General features: G+C 46.1%; 1 protein-coding gene across 1 annotated transcript in view; it reads right to left on the bottom strand.

The window, feature by feature from the left end:
• Positions 1 to 510: 510 nt before the first annotated feature.
• The window catches only part of TSPOAP1 (TSPO associated protein 1), a gene marked incomplete at its 3' end in the record, with an annotated part of 71406 nt that continues 55997 nt past the window's right edge, over positions 511 to 15919 (bottom strand). The window contains exons 25-31 of the mRNA XM_082008665.1: positions 15726 to 15894; positions 14304 to 14375; positions 13890 to 13925; positions 11689 to 11792; positions 9699 to 9770; positions 8414 to 8542; positions 511 to 723 (exon numbers count right to left, since the gene is read on the bottom strand). Coding sequence (XP_081864791.1) covers positions 511 to 723; positions 8414 to 8542; positions 9699 to 9770; positions 11689 to 11792; positions 13890 to 13925; positions 14304 to 14375; positions 15726 to 15894 — 795 coding nt within the window. The remainder of the gene's footprint in view (positions 724 to 8413; positions 8543 to 9698; positions 9771 to 11688; positions 11793 to 13889; positions 13926 to 14303; positions 14376 to 15725; positions 15895 to 15919) is intronic.

The raw sequence follows: 15919 nt of genomic DNA, 5'->3' as shown, positions 1-15919 counted from the left end.
CAAAGGGGATTCACGGGAACAGAAAAGTGCAAATTTTCTTTGCGGGAAGTGAAGGAGTTGACACAACCTCCTTTGGACCAGAGAGATACCAGGGTGTGTAGTATAAGGGAGCTCTTCCTAAGGGGCCAGGGCTTTGCTGGGAAAAGCCATTTAGCTAACTTACAGCCAGAGTTTAATTTTTAAATTAAAATATTTACAGGGAACCGGTGCATTGGGGGCTGCATGGAGCAGGACACACTACTGTGGAGGTAGCTGTATCCCAGAGCTGAGGCCTCACACACCCGTGCCATGACACTGTGTTCAGAGCCACTGTCCACACTCAGTGGGCACCCACAGCTGGGCTCTCAGCAGAGACCACAGCTGACAGACCCACTGAAGAGTTTTCTCTATTCAATATACACTTTTTCCCTAAGAAAATACTCTCATCAGCTTATTGCAGAGGGCTTCTCCTGAATTTTCAGTCCCTGTGTGGACTGCACAGGCAGTCTTTACAGAACAATAAATCTCCTGTTAATTTTTCTTACTGGACCCAAGTTTTTTGAAGAGCTTTTTTCCTTTGAAGAAGAAGCCTCTCTTCTTTTCACTCTGACCAGGTACATCACTGCATTTGGGAACGGTCAGCGATGCCTGCTCTGGACACTGCTTGCCCATGACAAGGCAGGAAGGTGGTAGAGTAGGAGTTGGTGAGGAGTTGCTCTGATCAACAGACCCATCTGGATTTAACTGAGTGAGAAAAAGAGAAAACAAAAGAAAAAGCAGAAGTTAGAGCCGATGAAGGACAACATGGCAACATAAACCTCAGCCAGAGAACCCTGCTTTCTCCCCACCAGTCCGTCTCTCACCCTGCAAGGCTCAGCTCCTCGGTGCAGTTGCAGATTCAGTTAGGAAGTGGATTTAAACTTTTTGTACCCACTACACAGACCCTGCCTGAGCGAGACATTCCAAAATTCCATAACTTTGGGCTAAGAATAGGACAGCAGAAAAGCCCAGCTGAGGACTTGATGAAAGATGCTGCTTCACAGCTGAAGACACTGTAAGTGAAGCATCTCCTGAGAGCATAGATGGGTAGATACTGATGCATCCCTGTACGCCTGCTGGCTGCCTGGGCTGGGGGAGCCTGGTGGGCTCCCAGCACACTCTGGGACAGAAGGCAGGTCATTAAGAGAAAAATCAACCTAGTAAGAGCAAGGGTTGTAGCAAGACCTTCAGACATTCAAGGAGGCTGACTAAGCTGAGAGGCTTCTGCAACAGCGGCCATGCTCCACCATGGTCAGAACAGAAATTCAGAGCCTTGCAGGGTTGCTCAGCATCCATCAGATCTAGTTGCAGGAGGGGCAGAAAGCAACTGATGGCACTCTGCAATGGCACCAATAGTGTAGAAAAAGCTCATGATGGAGCAGGCCACGGAGAAGTCTTGGATCAAGTGGCACACAGCAACTGACACACATTCTTAAGTCACCTGAGCATTTGAGAATGTTAGCTGGGATCCACAGTCCCAAATGATGCACTGTATGCTGCTCCTTTGGGAAAGGGCTTTTAGAAGTCAGAAAGTGCCCTAGTCCTGGCATCTGTTTCCTCTTCACAAAATACTAATGGCAGGTCAGTTCCCAGGAGCAGCCTTCTTTCCATGATCTCCTCTCGCTGGAGTTAGGTGTCCAGACAGTGATCATTTCTGATCTGGCAGGGCAAGCTTTCCCAGGAAGTTGCAAAGTCCACCAGGGAAGAGGCCTAGGAGAACACTTGTCCCACTGCCTTCTTTTCCAGACAGCTTTCACAAACCAGTGTCTTCCAAGCTCCCAGCTGTACATCCTACCTTGGCATTCCCCAAAACGCACAAGGAAGAGCCCTTGGCACACTGAAGCATCAGGCTCTCATGTCGTGGTTTAGCCCCCTCTCTCTGCTTGGGTCCCACTAAGTCAGGGAGAGTCAAGCACATGCCCCTAAGGGTCTGTAAGCAGGCACAGCTCCAACAGGGAAGAGACGTTAGTCACACTGGCAGCAGGATGCTCTGCCTGGGGAGGAAGCATTACCAAAGAGCAAAGACATTAGCCCTGCACAGAAAACATGAGAGAATCACAGAAGCTGTTTGTAGATCACTGGCAGGAGTGGATGAGCTTCGGGTTTGGTCCCACACCGCGCCTGGGGAAAGCTGCTGAATCAAGCAGAGGCACAGACCGAATATTAATGCCTTAACTATAGCACAATCATACTTTATGGGCTGTGGGTTAGTTTACTTCAAGTTTCCTGGGGTCAAAAGCAAAAGCAGCACTGCTCAATCACCCTGTTGCTGTTTCAGCATCCCACCTCCTGTGTGACAAAGAGCACAAAAAGCAGCTGTGACCTCTCCTCCCTTCACAGGTTGAAGTTCTGCTGCTGTATTCCAGTCGCTTCACTCTGCTGCAGGAAGAAAGCACTTCTGGTATAAGATGAGCAGAAGCCTTTTCTCTAGAGTCAAGACTCAGTATGTGCAATACCTGTCAAGTAGGTCCTAAGCAGACAGGAGTAAGGACTTTTAGAGGGCTCTGTTCTGGTGTGAATATACAACCCCTCCCAACTCCAGAAAATTGAGAGTCAACTACTGTTGTGCAGCAATCACTTTAAACTGTCCCAAGTGACAGTGCCATCAGACTCTCCCTTACCTCAACGAAGGTCTCACTACAGGGACAGAGATGTAACTCCTCTCCACTCCTCTTCATCACAGTAAAAAATACAGTGGCTGATTTTTCCTGGACTCACACTCTATTTTCACCTGGAAATCTTGTTCCACACACTTTCAGAGGCACTTCTACGACTGTCCAGATATGCAGCACTGTGTTGAAAGGCCAGCTACTGCCAAAGACATGCTGCAAAAGGGCTTGATGGCACAGCCTGGCCCTTCTGAAAGCTGCACTCTGCCTGCAAGGTCCACTCTTCCAACTAACGCTGCAGCATCAACTGCAATCTTTGTATTTCCTGGCAGCACACACATGCAAGGTGCAACACTTGGTGTGGATGGCCCAAGTGCTAGTCAGGTCTGAGAAGTCTGGAAATAAATCTGAGTGAAACTAGATGAACCATTTTCAGACAGTAATTCAAGATTTATGGAGGCAAAGAGAAAAAGTACGCCAGATGAGGGCTAACTTGGTAGCCTCCTGGGTTAGCTGTGTGCAAAAGTTAAGAATCCCTGGGTTCTGCTCCAGAAGCTATTTATGTGTTGTGCAACAAGAAATCCTTGGATACAATGCACAAAAGGATTGGGCTAACATCAGAAGGCGTCTCACCCACACGCAGTGACTGATCTCCCCTATGAAGCTCAGGCCTTGGGCTGTCTGGCTCAGCAGCCCCAAAGGACGTGGGAGCAATGCAAAGGCCCCTGTGCAGCCAGGGCAGCGGAGGCTCCATGCCCATGCATCACCAGAAACCATTTTTCTGGCAAAGGTGCGACAGGTTTAGGGCAGACCTGAATTGACCCAACAAACGTTATAAAATTTCTCCTGTAGAGTTATGCATGAAACACTGCATGCAAAATGAGAGGCAGGTATCCAGGCCAACTCACAAATGTCGCAATTATTTACTGCAACAAGGATACTACAGTATCAACGTCATTATCAAATATCAGACGGTTAAAAGGAAGTGACTAGCAGTTTCCTGTCTTTGTGGCTGAAAGTCCTGCTGATTCCCAGCTGTGGTATACGATGCCCAGGCAGATCTCCACACACAGAGGCACTCTCACACACAAGCACGTGCGAATGTTCTCAGATGTCTCTATATGGTAGAAAAGCAATAGAGCCAATTCACTGGTAAGAGATTCATCTGGTAAGAGACAAATAATACTAAAATTAGGGTTTCTTCCCTAAGAAAAACATGAAGGAAAAAATTGCTCTGTCAAAATTCTGATAAAAGCTATCAGAAGAGTCATGTTAGTTTTCAGGGGGAGGTTTTCAGTGCTGTCTCAGGTATTGCTGATTTGCACAATTTCAAGAAAACAATATTTCAAACTAAGAAAAAATACAGATCTGGTCCCACTGCCTGCCAAAAACAGGGGTCTCACCCCACTCCCAGCCCCAAAATTGTTTCTTTAAGTGTTATCAGACAGAACAATTATCCACACAAGGTTGGTTTTAGGGACTCAATGTTACTCCTTGAATTTGATGGTGTACAGAGGTTTTTCAGGACTATATTCAGGAAGGAGAAAAACCAAGAAGAAAAAAACCACAGGCTGAATATGGGCTGTGCTCAGCCTGAGCAGGATCTTGCAATGGTTAAATGAAGCTTTGGCTGTTGATGTGCTTGAACAGTGGTAGAAGGTCCCAGCTGAATTACAAAGCAGGTCTTTTCTAAACCTGAATATCCAGCACAGTCCCATCACCGTCCCCAAAACCTCTAGATAATTGTTCCAAACAATTGCACTTCATATGCTGAACAGATCACAGCTTGTCTTTAATACAGAACCAATCTGGCAGCTAAAAGTCTGGCACCAGAGGATTTGAAGCTGGACTTGCTAGCAGAGCCCCAAACCAGCCTGTCAAACTACAAGCAAGAAAGGGAGTAAACTGCAGGTGCGGGACCCTTTAATATGCTAGGCTGGGTGGGAGATTGAAGAGATCTTCTCACACAAACTTACATGGTTGCTCTCTCTCTATGTATCATTCATATCTATCACTGGACTCTTCTCTTCCTCATTCTCTGAAGAAAAGAACCGTCACGGGTGCATAACACAGGCAGAAATAAATACATGAAATCAATTAGAATCCAACACTTTCTGAAGGTGCTTCACAATCAGTCTTTGACAGAAACTGCATATTACTGATGCAAAAATATTCATTTGACAGCCGCAGCATTAAAGCAACTGCTCTAAGTTGATAAGCGTGAGTGTTTCAGAGCCCTAACTTGTGATCATAACTTCTTGGATACTCCTCTTTGTGCTGTATTTTTTATTGCTTAGTCTATTCCCCACGTGTTGTCAGTTTGAAAGTTAAACTGCTTCACCTTTTTCAGTTGCCAGCATTTTAAGATTTACTCATAAATAATTCAAAGTGATCCACCTTCCCCAGTTCAATTAGGCAAATAAACTATCCTTATTCTCAGGCCTTTGGCACAGCAGCAGAGAGAAGGGAAGTGTGAAGAACAGACAGCGTGAAAACATCAAATCCAAGAAGTTACAAGTGATTTAAAAATCACTCATGATCATGCTGGAGAAGCTTCTGTTAAGACTGGAACTAGCTTTAACAGAAATCCAAAGCTCTTCCATGATACCATGGTGCATACGCGTGCTCACTGATGTGTTAGGTCTCAAGCTGAGACCGAGTTGACAGGCGTCTGTTTTGCCATGCTGTCTTTCAGAAGATTCAAACAATACTTCTGTAGAGGCTGCCATGCATATTTTTTGCATACTCCCCACTCCCCAAATCCCAAACAGCAGCAGCAAAGGTGCTTTTGTCTGTGTTGTATATGCTGGCAACACACTTTAATAACCAAGTTCCTTAAGTCCATGGAGTGACTGTCGCTGGAGTGTGGAAAGCCCCAGGCATGGCTGTATTCCTGTAAGAGTTCATTCCAGCTCAGGGATGGCCCTTAGAATATCTGTGTTTTCCAATTTACGGGAGGAGGTGCTCCTTCTGCCTTACCCATCAGGTGTTCATTCTTTAGGGATGCTGCGATTGCTGTGACAGAGCCAAAAACTCAGTGGGGTCAGCTTCCGTCTCTCCTCAGTAATCACTAGCCATACTTAAATGTAGTTAACTAATACAATCTTGGTTATGAGCAGGGTAAACGTATCGCTTTCAAAAGTGGGCAAACATGCCCTTCATATTTGGAAGCTGTTTAGATAGATCTGGATTGCAAAGCACAAGCAGGCAGGCAGGGCAGGACTGCACATAGTTGAAGAGTGCTAACCCAGAATCACACAGGGCAGGTGTCCTGGCGAAGCAGGGAGGCAGCAGGACCCGAGGCAGTCTGTCACTACACAGAAGCAGCCAACAAAGTCATGCCTAGATAGTTAATGTGGATTCCCACTGATATAAAACTGGCTTCATCATCATGAACTGAATTTTCCAAGTCCCCAGACTTCAAACTATGCAGATAGTATCTCACGGATCAGCCATGTACCAAAACTTGATCCTGACCCTAAGGCAACAGCTTTCTGCTCCACAGACCCAAAGTGAGAGTCAAGGCAAGGGAAAGTTCTGTTGGATGCCTGGCAGACAGAAGTGATGACAAATGGAAAGGTCTGAAGGGTAGGCAAGCCTGAAACATGTCTATTTTATATGGGTTGTTTTCATTACATTTGAAATGCATTTCTGTTAAAAAAAAAAAAAGGTGTCATGAACCACAGGAAAAAACCTTACAGCCTTGAGCATGTGGGGATATCTGGGCCAAACTGCTGTGTCCAGGGGAACAGTCACCCACTGCTGAACCCAGCACCAGTGGAAAGGGGACAGGGAAGTAGAGCAGCAGCAGCAAGCTGCAAGGGCAGAAAGCAGGAGCAGCTCATGCTGTCTGCTCAGCAGCAGAGCAGACAGGACCTTGTTACCCTGTGAGGTCCGTGACAAAGCCTGATTCACGGCAGACCAAACTGGTGTCACAGTTTCCTCAGCAGTAAAACAAAAGAGAGAGATGCAAATAGGAATACTTGAAGTAAGGGCAGATTTGTTGTGTATGTTATCCTATTTATCAGCCGAGTTGCTCTCTCTTACCTGCCTTTAATAAAACACCATTTAATAAAACATCCATAAAACACCATGTGAAGCCAAACCCTTCACATCCGCAAGTGGCAGATCAGCTATCCAAGCCCTGAAAGTTACCTGAATTATCCTATGGTCTCTGGGAGGACTCAGGCTTGGGCTGGAATAATGACCCCTGGCATCTGAAATGGGCCCTTGCTGCTGGTGGTTGATGCCAGAGAGGAGGGTTGGATCCCTTATAGGTAATAAGCTACACTATGAACTCAACCTGTTTTCATTTTACTGGTTTAGGTCTCCTTTGGCACCCTGTAGTCTAACAGATGAGTAATTTGGGAAGAGTAAATAATTTTGAGAGGGAAACTGAAGAAGGAAACCCACTCTTAATGCTTGTTTCCCCCAGGAAAGTTAGATTTGTGTAACCTCAGGGCTCTTAAACCCTGGTAACAACATCTTAATAACCTCTGATTCCCCAGCATGGGCCAGCACTTAAGGGCTGGAGAAAAGGGACTAGATATCCTAAAAAGGTAAGCACAAGGGACCCAGACAACTTCTGAGTTTAGAAGGTGATCAGGCAAGCCACCCATAAACCTTATTTCTGAGTCAGGCCTGCCACTTGCTCTTCATAAGAAGGCATTGAGGCTGCAGTGCAGACCCTGTACCCACAAAGCTTGAAATGCCTGGAAGCAAGAGATGGGGCTGTAGGTGAAGCCTAAGGGGTATCAGGCCGTATCTGAAGATAGAGATGGTAGGCGGATACAGAGAAAAGGAAGAGCTGAGCATGAAAAATAGGTCATGGAATGCTGCAGAGAGCAGGAAAGCTAGGGAGGCACCAGTGGAGAATCCTCCTCTACAGAGGAGGATTCGGGGCCATATACTTCCTTAAGGACTAGTTCAAAACCAATCTGGGCCTGCTCTTACAAACTTTTACGGGTCTGGCACCACTTGACAGTGCCAATAACCTCCCAAGGACTGAAGGTTGAGTACATGTGAGCTGGGACCAAGCTGTGTCCCTCCCTGCCTCCCATTGTCTAGAATGACACACCACACGAGGTCCAGGAGTGACCAGGGAGGTGCCACACTTTTGATCTCACCCACTGAGGACAAACTGAATCTGGCAGACAACCCAAATTTCCTGCTTAAGCATTTGTTTCAAAAGTATCAGCAACATAATGCAAGGGGTTAGCTCTACCTTAGAATTCCCTGCATTTGTGGGTTGCTCTCAGAGCCTTAGGATCCATCCCACAGATCTGTTTGGGAAACTCCCCACTGTGCTTTTGAATTTGTCTGAAAGCAGCTTGGACTGGATCAAAATAGATCTAACTCAAGGATGGGTGGAAAGAACATTGGTGTTTGGGTGTTGACAAGTTCAGAACTCTTTGGCATGGATATAAGCATACCAGAGGAATTTCATGTGTTGGGGAGCCGGGTGAACTGCTTTTCTTGCAGCGGGGTTTCATCACTGACCCTTTTGTGGATCTAAAGAATTTGCTGGTAGGACCTGGAATGCTCTTTGCTCACCTGACGATAATGAGGGCCCAGTGGACACTGTGGCTTTGTGCCTCTTTTTGCACTACAGGTGAGTCTTCAAGAAGTGCTTCTAGCACTCCCCTCTAAACTTTTGAGCATCTCCCACGGGATAAACTGAGCTGCATGCAATAATTTAAATGATACTATCAGATGCTGCATGCGGCACAATGCCCAGTCTACAGCCACATCACAGTTTGGATGTCTGTTGTGTCACACAACCTTACCTGGCTCTCAGTACTCAGTGGAAAAGCTTCTTTATCTTTCGAATGATGTTCCTCGACCATGCCTCCATCAGAAGTGACAGCTTCCAAGAAGTTAGATGGGACAAGACCTCTCTGTTGGTTCAGCTCTCCCTGCAAGATCAACATTCAGCTCTCACATCAGGTTTCCTGGCTGATGGAGAAATAACAAATAGAGGAGCAGGCCCATGCAGAGAAGGCTGCACTATGGCCTGAGAGAAGCCCAGGAACACATGTTGGGAGGATCCTCAGCAAATTTCAGGACTCACATTCTTCCTTAGCTGTGGAACAATTCAGAGTGCAAAAAACAGAAGAGAGTAAAGAAAAGGTGGCAGCAATCCATGCAAATGTATTCCAGCAACATGGTCACTTGTACAAACTCAAAAAATTTCCACTGCTATCCTACAAGCAAGTGGAATATGACTGTGCCACAAGCTTTCTAAAGGCCTTTGATTTTCTCTGTTTTGTTTTGGTTTTTTTTCTTTAAAGAATGAGGTACTACTGGTACAATGTCCTGTAGGCATTGGCTCAATGCTCACTGAAGTCCAGAGCTACAAACCAAGCTTGGCTCTATTCCTAAAAAATCGTCTCCAGTTCAACAGTAGGTGGTTCAGTGAGACAAAAACAACCCCAGCAATGTTGTTTGGCCAACACTATAAAAGAAGTCAAACAAAACATTCACAGTGATCCCTCCAGACTTTACCTGGAGCTGAACCTGAACTTTGATGTGTGAAGACACACAGCCTTCTGTGCAGGAAAAAGTGGATGATCCAAGGGCCAAGGATTGCGTTAGCACACAGCTCACTGGCAGGCACAGTCCCCAGGTATGCACAGTAAATTAAACAGATACCAGTGCTTGATGAAGTTGATACATTGAAGTGTTGCTGGATGGGGGTCATCATACGTTTTTATTCTCATGTTACCATTTTAGCCTCCTGCCCTGGATGAGACCATGTGTCTGAGTGCTTGATGACGAATCAGCTTATAGCAGACGCTGATTCAGCTGATACATGTACAGAAAAATGCATTTGGGCTTTGGGAAACCTGCAGTCAAGTTATGCCAAGAAATAAACTCAGAACCATTTGGATATTGGGTTTACAGGAGCAGCATGGACTGCCAGAAACTCTCTGCCCTGCACTAAGTAGATATGGGCTTATTTTTTTTGCCAAAAGCAGAATATTTTGTTCCCCGATTTCTGCTCTCCTGCCACTAGATGGACTCCAGCGATTTCAGATATAGCCACAGGACCTTCCCAACCCCTGTACTTACATAATAGAATCCATCATCATCCATGGACCCAAACACAGTGATAATGTCTCCGGCACTGAAAGTTAGTTCAGCCTGCAAATAGCAAGAGAACAGCGGTCACAGGAGAAGCACGCCTGGAATTTCTCACCACAAACACAAAGTCACCCTGGGCTTCTTGTACAATCTCACCCTGAGGGAGGGAGGCCACTGTGTTAAGACTTGCAGGACCAGGATGCAGTAGAGCAACTGAAGTGGGCAACTGTGGAATTCAGTGCTAAGGAAGCATTTCATAAATTAAGACAAGAGCAAAGCCTGTTTCTTAAATTTTACTAAGGCTTCAAAATAGTACCTAGCACCCGTTCTGGAAAGGTGTGTCAAGAACAAGCTGAACAAGCACTAGAAATACCTTTCATTTCTTTAAATATAAGTACTAAATCCTGCTCCCTTGGATGAGCCTGTTCTGTATGCAACGCTCAGGGATTAGTCACTAGCAGGAATGCATACAAACGGGAAGATTTGACCTGGAAAACAGAACATGACCACACTACACACGTGACCCTTCACCATCAGATCCATCTGTCCTGTCAGCCACCCCAGGACGTGCTCCATGGAGAAAAAGGTGTAGGCAGTTTCTTCTAATGGAGGAAACTGCCCAGTTACAGCAAAAAAGATGCTCTAAGATAGAAAAGGTAGAGTCTCCAAACTGGCTGTGTCCTACTCGAGACACTGGCTTTATATGCACTTCACAGAAGTGTTAGCTAGAAGGGACCTACCTCTAATATATTTACCTTATTATATCCCTTATTATATCAGTCTATCTCTGGAGGCTGCAGGTTCCTACTGTTGGCTGTAAATTACTTTGTTCTAGCAGAAAGACACACAAAATGCCACAGCTGATCCTACTACTTGGTGCAAATTCACAAACAGCAGCTGCAGTCTTCTAGCAAAACAGGTAACCAGATTTTATGGGAGCATGAATGGGGAGCATGTGCAACAATGCAACAGAACTGCACCAGCTTGTTTCAATACGAGCTCTGTCCACAGAGAGGGCTCTAGGAAGACCAAATCCCTGAAAAAAATAGTCATCTTCTTGTTGACAAGGGCTCAAAACTGTCCTTTGGTGGGATGTATGAATACCTATATGGATGCTCTAACTATATCTCTCCCAAAATAATCCACCGTCCCTATACCAGTCTGTCCTCAGAAGCAGGCTGTCTTGCTCATGAGATACTCAGTTTGGGAGCTAAGCATTACCTGAACTGTGCCACCTCTTGGCCATACACTCCTTTCTGGATGCATGGAAAGAATCTGAACCCAAAGCCTACGTTTATGTTTACTCAGAGTACACTGACACTGCTATGGAGGAACAGAGAACAGAGCATGTTCTAATCTAGAAAGGTTGTTTGCAGAAAGGATTCTGCATTGCAATCTTTCCACCTGGAACAGACTTATCCACAAAAATACTGTTTGGATTATATGTATGGACTGCTTGAAAAGAGGGCCAGTCCATTAAGCTGGAGCCAAGGCTTCTTGCTTGAACAAAGACCTACACAGGTAGCTAACACAAAAGACATCCTCCAAGACATGCTCACCTAAAGTATCAGAATTCCATTCAAACTCTTAAGCAGGTTTTTCCTTTTACCAGAGGCTACCATGTTGCTAACAGCTGGGGCTGCTTCCTCCTGCTCCAGAACCGCTAAATCCTAAGCACTAGATAGCACTACAAGGCCACATAGTTTCATAGATGCTCACATAGTTTCAGAGACACATACTGAAAATCATTAGGGTATGTTGCTTCATATTCTTCACAGATAACTGAACACTGTTATCAGAAAATGCATGACAGAGCATATCAGCAAACTCTACATTTTGTGACTTCAGCCAAACCCTTTTAGCAGTTATATTGCCAAGCTGTAACCATCTTGGTTTTGACCAAAGTGCTACATGTCTTGGGATAGAAAAAGAAAGAGGAGAAAGAAGCCTATAAGAGGAGTGAGCAGCTGGTTGTTACCTCAACATCTGCATTTGGAGAGCTTTCCTTAGGGTTATAGTCAAAGACAGCCACCATACTTCGAGAAGTCAGCAGTTCAGCTTCAAAGTCCTGATGCTTCTGGCCTGAAGTACAAAAATAAAGCAAAACATCTTGAGCTGAAAGTTCTAAGACAAAAACCCACATCACAGCAACTCCTTCACCATTCTTGGAGTGGACTGAGCAAAAAGAATACTAGGGAGAAACTGAATGGGAGAGAGACATTTGGTAAAGCAGTTTTCTGATCTCCTGTTATCGCGTCACAAGCACAAGAGTAGTGACATCTCCCCATTCTAGCATACTGGTGTCCTGCCTATATATATAGGAATGTTTCATGTTGTTTTCTATTTATGCACACACACAGAGGACAGCAGTCTATTCACAGTGTCTCAAATGGACATTTCTCCTCCTTCCATGCAATGCTCTGCTATTGAGCTACAAAATTCGTCCTCCAAGTGCCAGAGGAACAAGAGCCCCAGACACCATTGACCAGCAGCCCAGCAAGAGTCAATGACAGCATCTCCCACAGCATTCTCCTGGAGAAACTGGTGGCTCGTGGCTTAGACAGCTGTATTCTTTCCTGGGTAAAAAACTGGCTGGATGGCAAACCCAGAGAGTTGTGGTGAATGGAGTTAAATCCAGTTGGCGGCCGGTCACAAGTGGTGTTCCCTAGGGCTGAGCACTGGGGCCAGTCTTGTTTAATATCTTTGTCGATGATCTGGATAAGGGGATCGAGTGCTCCCTCAGTAAGTTTGCAGTTGACACCAAGTTGGACAGGAGTGTTGATCTGCTCGAGGGCAGGAAGGCTCTGCAGAGGGATGTGGACAGGCTGAATCAATGGGTCGAGGCCAACTGTATGAGGTTTAATACGGCCAAGTGCCAGGTCCTGCACTTGGGTCACAACAACCCCATGCAACGCTACAGGCTTGGGGAGGAGTGGCTGGAGAGCTGCCCGGGAGAAAAGGACCTGGGGGTGCTGGTTGCCAGCAGTGTGCCCAGGTGGCCAAGAAAGCCAACAGCATCCTGGCCTGTATCAGCAATAGTGTGACCAGCAGGAGTAGGGAAGTGATTGAGCCCCTGTACTCCGCACTGGTGAAGCCACACCTCAAATCCTGTGTTCAGTTTTGGGCCCCTCACTACAAGGACATTAAGGTGCTGGAGCATGTCCAGAGAAGAGCAACAAAGCTGGTGAGGGGTCTGGAGAAAAAGCCTTATGAGGAGCAGCTGAGGGAACTGGGGGTGTTCAATCTCGAGGAGGCTGAGGGGAGACCTTATCGCTCTCTATAATTACCTGAAAGGGGGTTCTGTCAAGGTGGGGGTTGATTTCTTCTCCCAAGTAACCAGCGACAGAACGAGAAGAAATGGCCTCAAGTTGCACCAGGGGAGGTTTAGACTGGATATTATGAAAAATTTCTTTACTGACAGCGTGGTCAAATATTGGAACAGGCTGCCCAGGGAGATGGTGGAGTCACCATCACTGGAGGTGTTCAAAACACGTGCGGACATGGCACTTCAGGACATGGTTTAGTGGGCATGGGTTTAGTTGGGTTGATGGTTGGACTCGATGATCTTAAAGGTCTTTTCCAACCAACCTTAATGATTCTGTGATTCTGTGATCAGCAGCACAGAGCTCAGCACAAAGGGAAGGGCAGGCCTCATGGGAACATGCTGCATTTTCACAACCACCTGCCTGCTCAGCCCCATTATTTACAGACCTGCTCTTAGTCTACAAAAGCAAAGTCTCATGTTACAGAAAACACACACTGTCCAGTCCTTCATCTTGCGGATCTAAACCCAGGTCAACACCGGATGGGCTAGCAAGGAGTTTGCAGGCTTGGCCTCTCTGGACATCAGTGGATGACTGTGCACCTAAGCAGAGCGTGCACCCTTCTCAAGGGACCTTGCATTTTAAGGACTGTGGCATCAGAGGAGTAAGAGATTCCCCTGATCCTCCAAAGCACAACCATGTGTGCCCTCCACTTTCAAATACTCCCTGCTTAAGTCAAAGGCCACTGTACCCACTACTAAATTAAAAGAACTGAAACTCTCTTTCGTGAGAATGACCACTTTCTTACAGTACTCTGAAGCAGCACTACAGGATCTTTTGTTGGCCCTTCAACGCAAAACGCATCTGTACCACAATTATGCAGTATCTACTCATAGTAAGAAAGAGCAATTCTCACCTGGATGAGACTTGTACTTCTCCTGTTTATCCAGCCCTGCTGGGGGACGAAAATGTCTCATCAATGGGTATTCATCTTTCAACAGTGACCACAGAACACAGCGGACAAACAACAATAGAAAAAACAAAGACCAAGGCAACAAACAACAGCAGCAAACCACTCATGCAACTCAAAGTCTATGCCAGTAACCATGACTCAGGGACGTAACAGGAAGCAGAGGTCAAGCTCCAAAACTATAGAAGACATCACTGTTGTTAAAAACTTAACACCAGCACAGAGATGGGCTCTCTTTCCACTTCCTAGCAGTCGTACAGAGACAAACATCTGAGGGTCCTGTAAGCAAGTAGTAAAAATTCAATGCAGTCTGTAATCCTATTGCAAAAAATCAAAGAGGAAGCAGTGGGTGACACAGACCTTTCTTGGAGCGTCTGGGTTTTGGAGGAGGGACGGTTTGGCGGCGTGGAGGTGAAGAAAATGTGCCATTTCCTTAATAAAAATCCAAAAAAGCAAATAAATAGACAAGAGAAACAGACAGTGAATGGAAAGTGAAAAGCATCTTGAAGAGTGAACAGGCAACAGAGTAGCATGACATGCCTCCCCTGGGAAGCAGACACCATGATTTCTATGGGCAAAGCCCAAATCTCCATTTCTCGTATGTGGACTCAGATGAGGCATGATCCACATCCCAAATACACACAGAAATCCACATTGTATTTATGCTGATTAGCCATACCACAGTACACATCAGACAAACTTGGCTGCACTTCACCTTTCAGAAGCAGCATCATAAGGATAAAATAAAACCTTGTACTATTAACACCTGAAAAATGCCAGGTGAGGTGCACCCCACCAGCTCAGGTGGGAAGCAACCTTGGGAAGTCTCTAGCTAAAGCCTCTGCACTGAGCAGGGTCAGTACTGGACAAGTCCCCAGATGAGCCTGCAGAAGGAGTTCCCAGACCAACACCTCCAAAGCATTTTCTTAGTTATGAGGCTATCATACGGGTTTATGGCAGCAGGAAAACAACAGAGGTACATACAGCCCGGCTGCCTAAGGAAACAAGGTTTACTCTCTGCACACACACTTAAGGTATGTCTTTTTCACAACCACCACCCTCCTGAAAACTTTCAAACACACTACATTTCATGAAGTCTCAGAGCTATTAGCTTCCTCTATTCTTGTGCGAGTATGCAGCAGGGCAGGGAACAGAGAGCCTTGTGTATCCACACAGGGACAAAGGCCACCACAGGCATCTAGCCATCTCTGGGGACCAAAAGATACAGGCAGGAGAAACATTATGAATGACCCAAGTGCGCAAAAAGCCTTACTCAAATCTCTCCTCTCCCGAGACACGAGAGAGGCCAAAGAACACAAACCTGACCAAAAAAAAAAAAAAAGATCACAGAGCCACAAAGTGAAAGCAACAGGCTCTTTTGACCTCCTGTGCTCCTCGGGATCAACGTTCTAGAGATCCACTTTTAGGAGCTGGGCACTATCAGCCCTTCAGTCTCTATCACTGGATACTAGGTCTCACTGCAGAGAAATGGAAAGAAGTTTGCTCCTTTTGTTATTGTTCTTGTTTTCCCTCCACTGTGCTGTGCCGCAGTAGTCAGGTTCAAACCGAGACCTCTGAACACCCACCTCCGTCATCCGTTGCGACTGTGCTTGCTACTGCAACAGCCACAAAACAAGCCTTCAGATCCCAGGAACCAGCCTTAGAGATTGTTTCGGTGGGTTGCACTGGCCACGCAGCTTGACAGCACGGCTGAGCTTTCCACATTTCAGAAAAAAAACATGCTGACAACAGCAGAGCACACACATAAAGGAGATACAGTACCTATGCTCTCCATCGGTGTGTCAGCAGGCAGGAACCCTTGCTTTAGAAGCTGCTTCTTGATTTCATTATTCTCCACCTGAACTTCTGATACCATGTTGCAGGGAATGTACCCCTCCCTTCCCGCACATTCACCCCTGTAAAAGCCATCAGCATCCTTGTCTCCACATACCTGCAAGGGAAAAGACAGGCCAGAG

Source organism: Phaethon aethereus, assembly GCF_964289735.1.
Source record: "Phaethon aethereus genome assembly, chromosome: 19".
Taxonomy (NCBI): domain Eukaryota; kingdom Metazoa; phylum Chordata; class Aves; order Phaethontiformes; family Phaethontidae; genus Phaethon; species Phaethon aethereus.
This window is presented reverse-complemented; position numbering and strand designations above follow the sequence as displayed.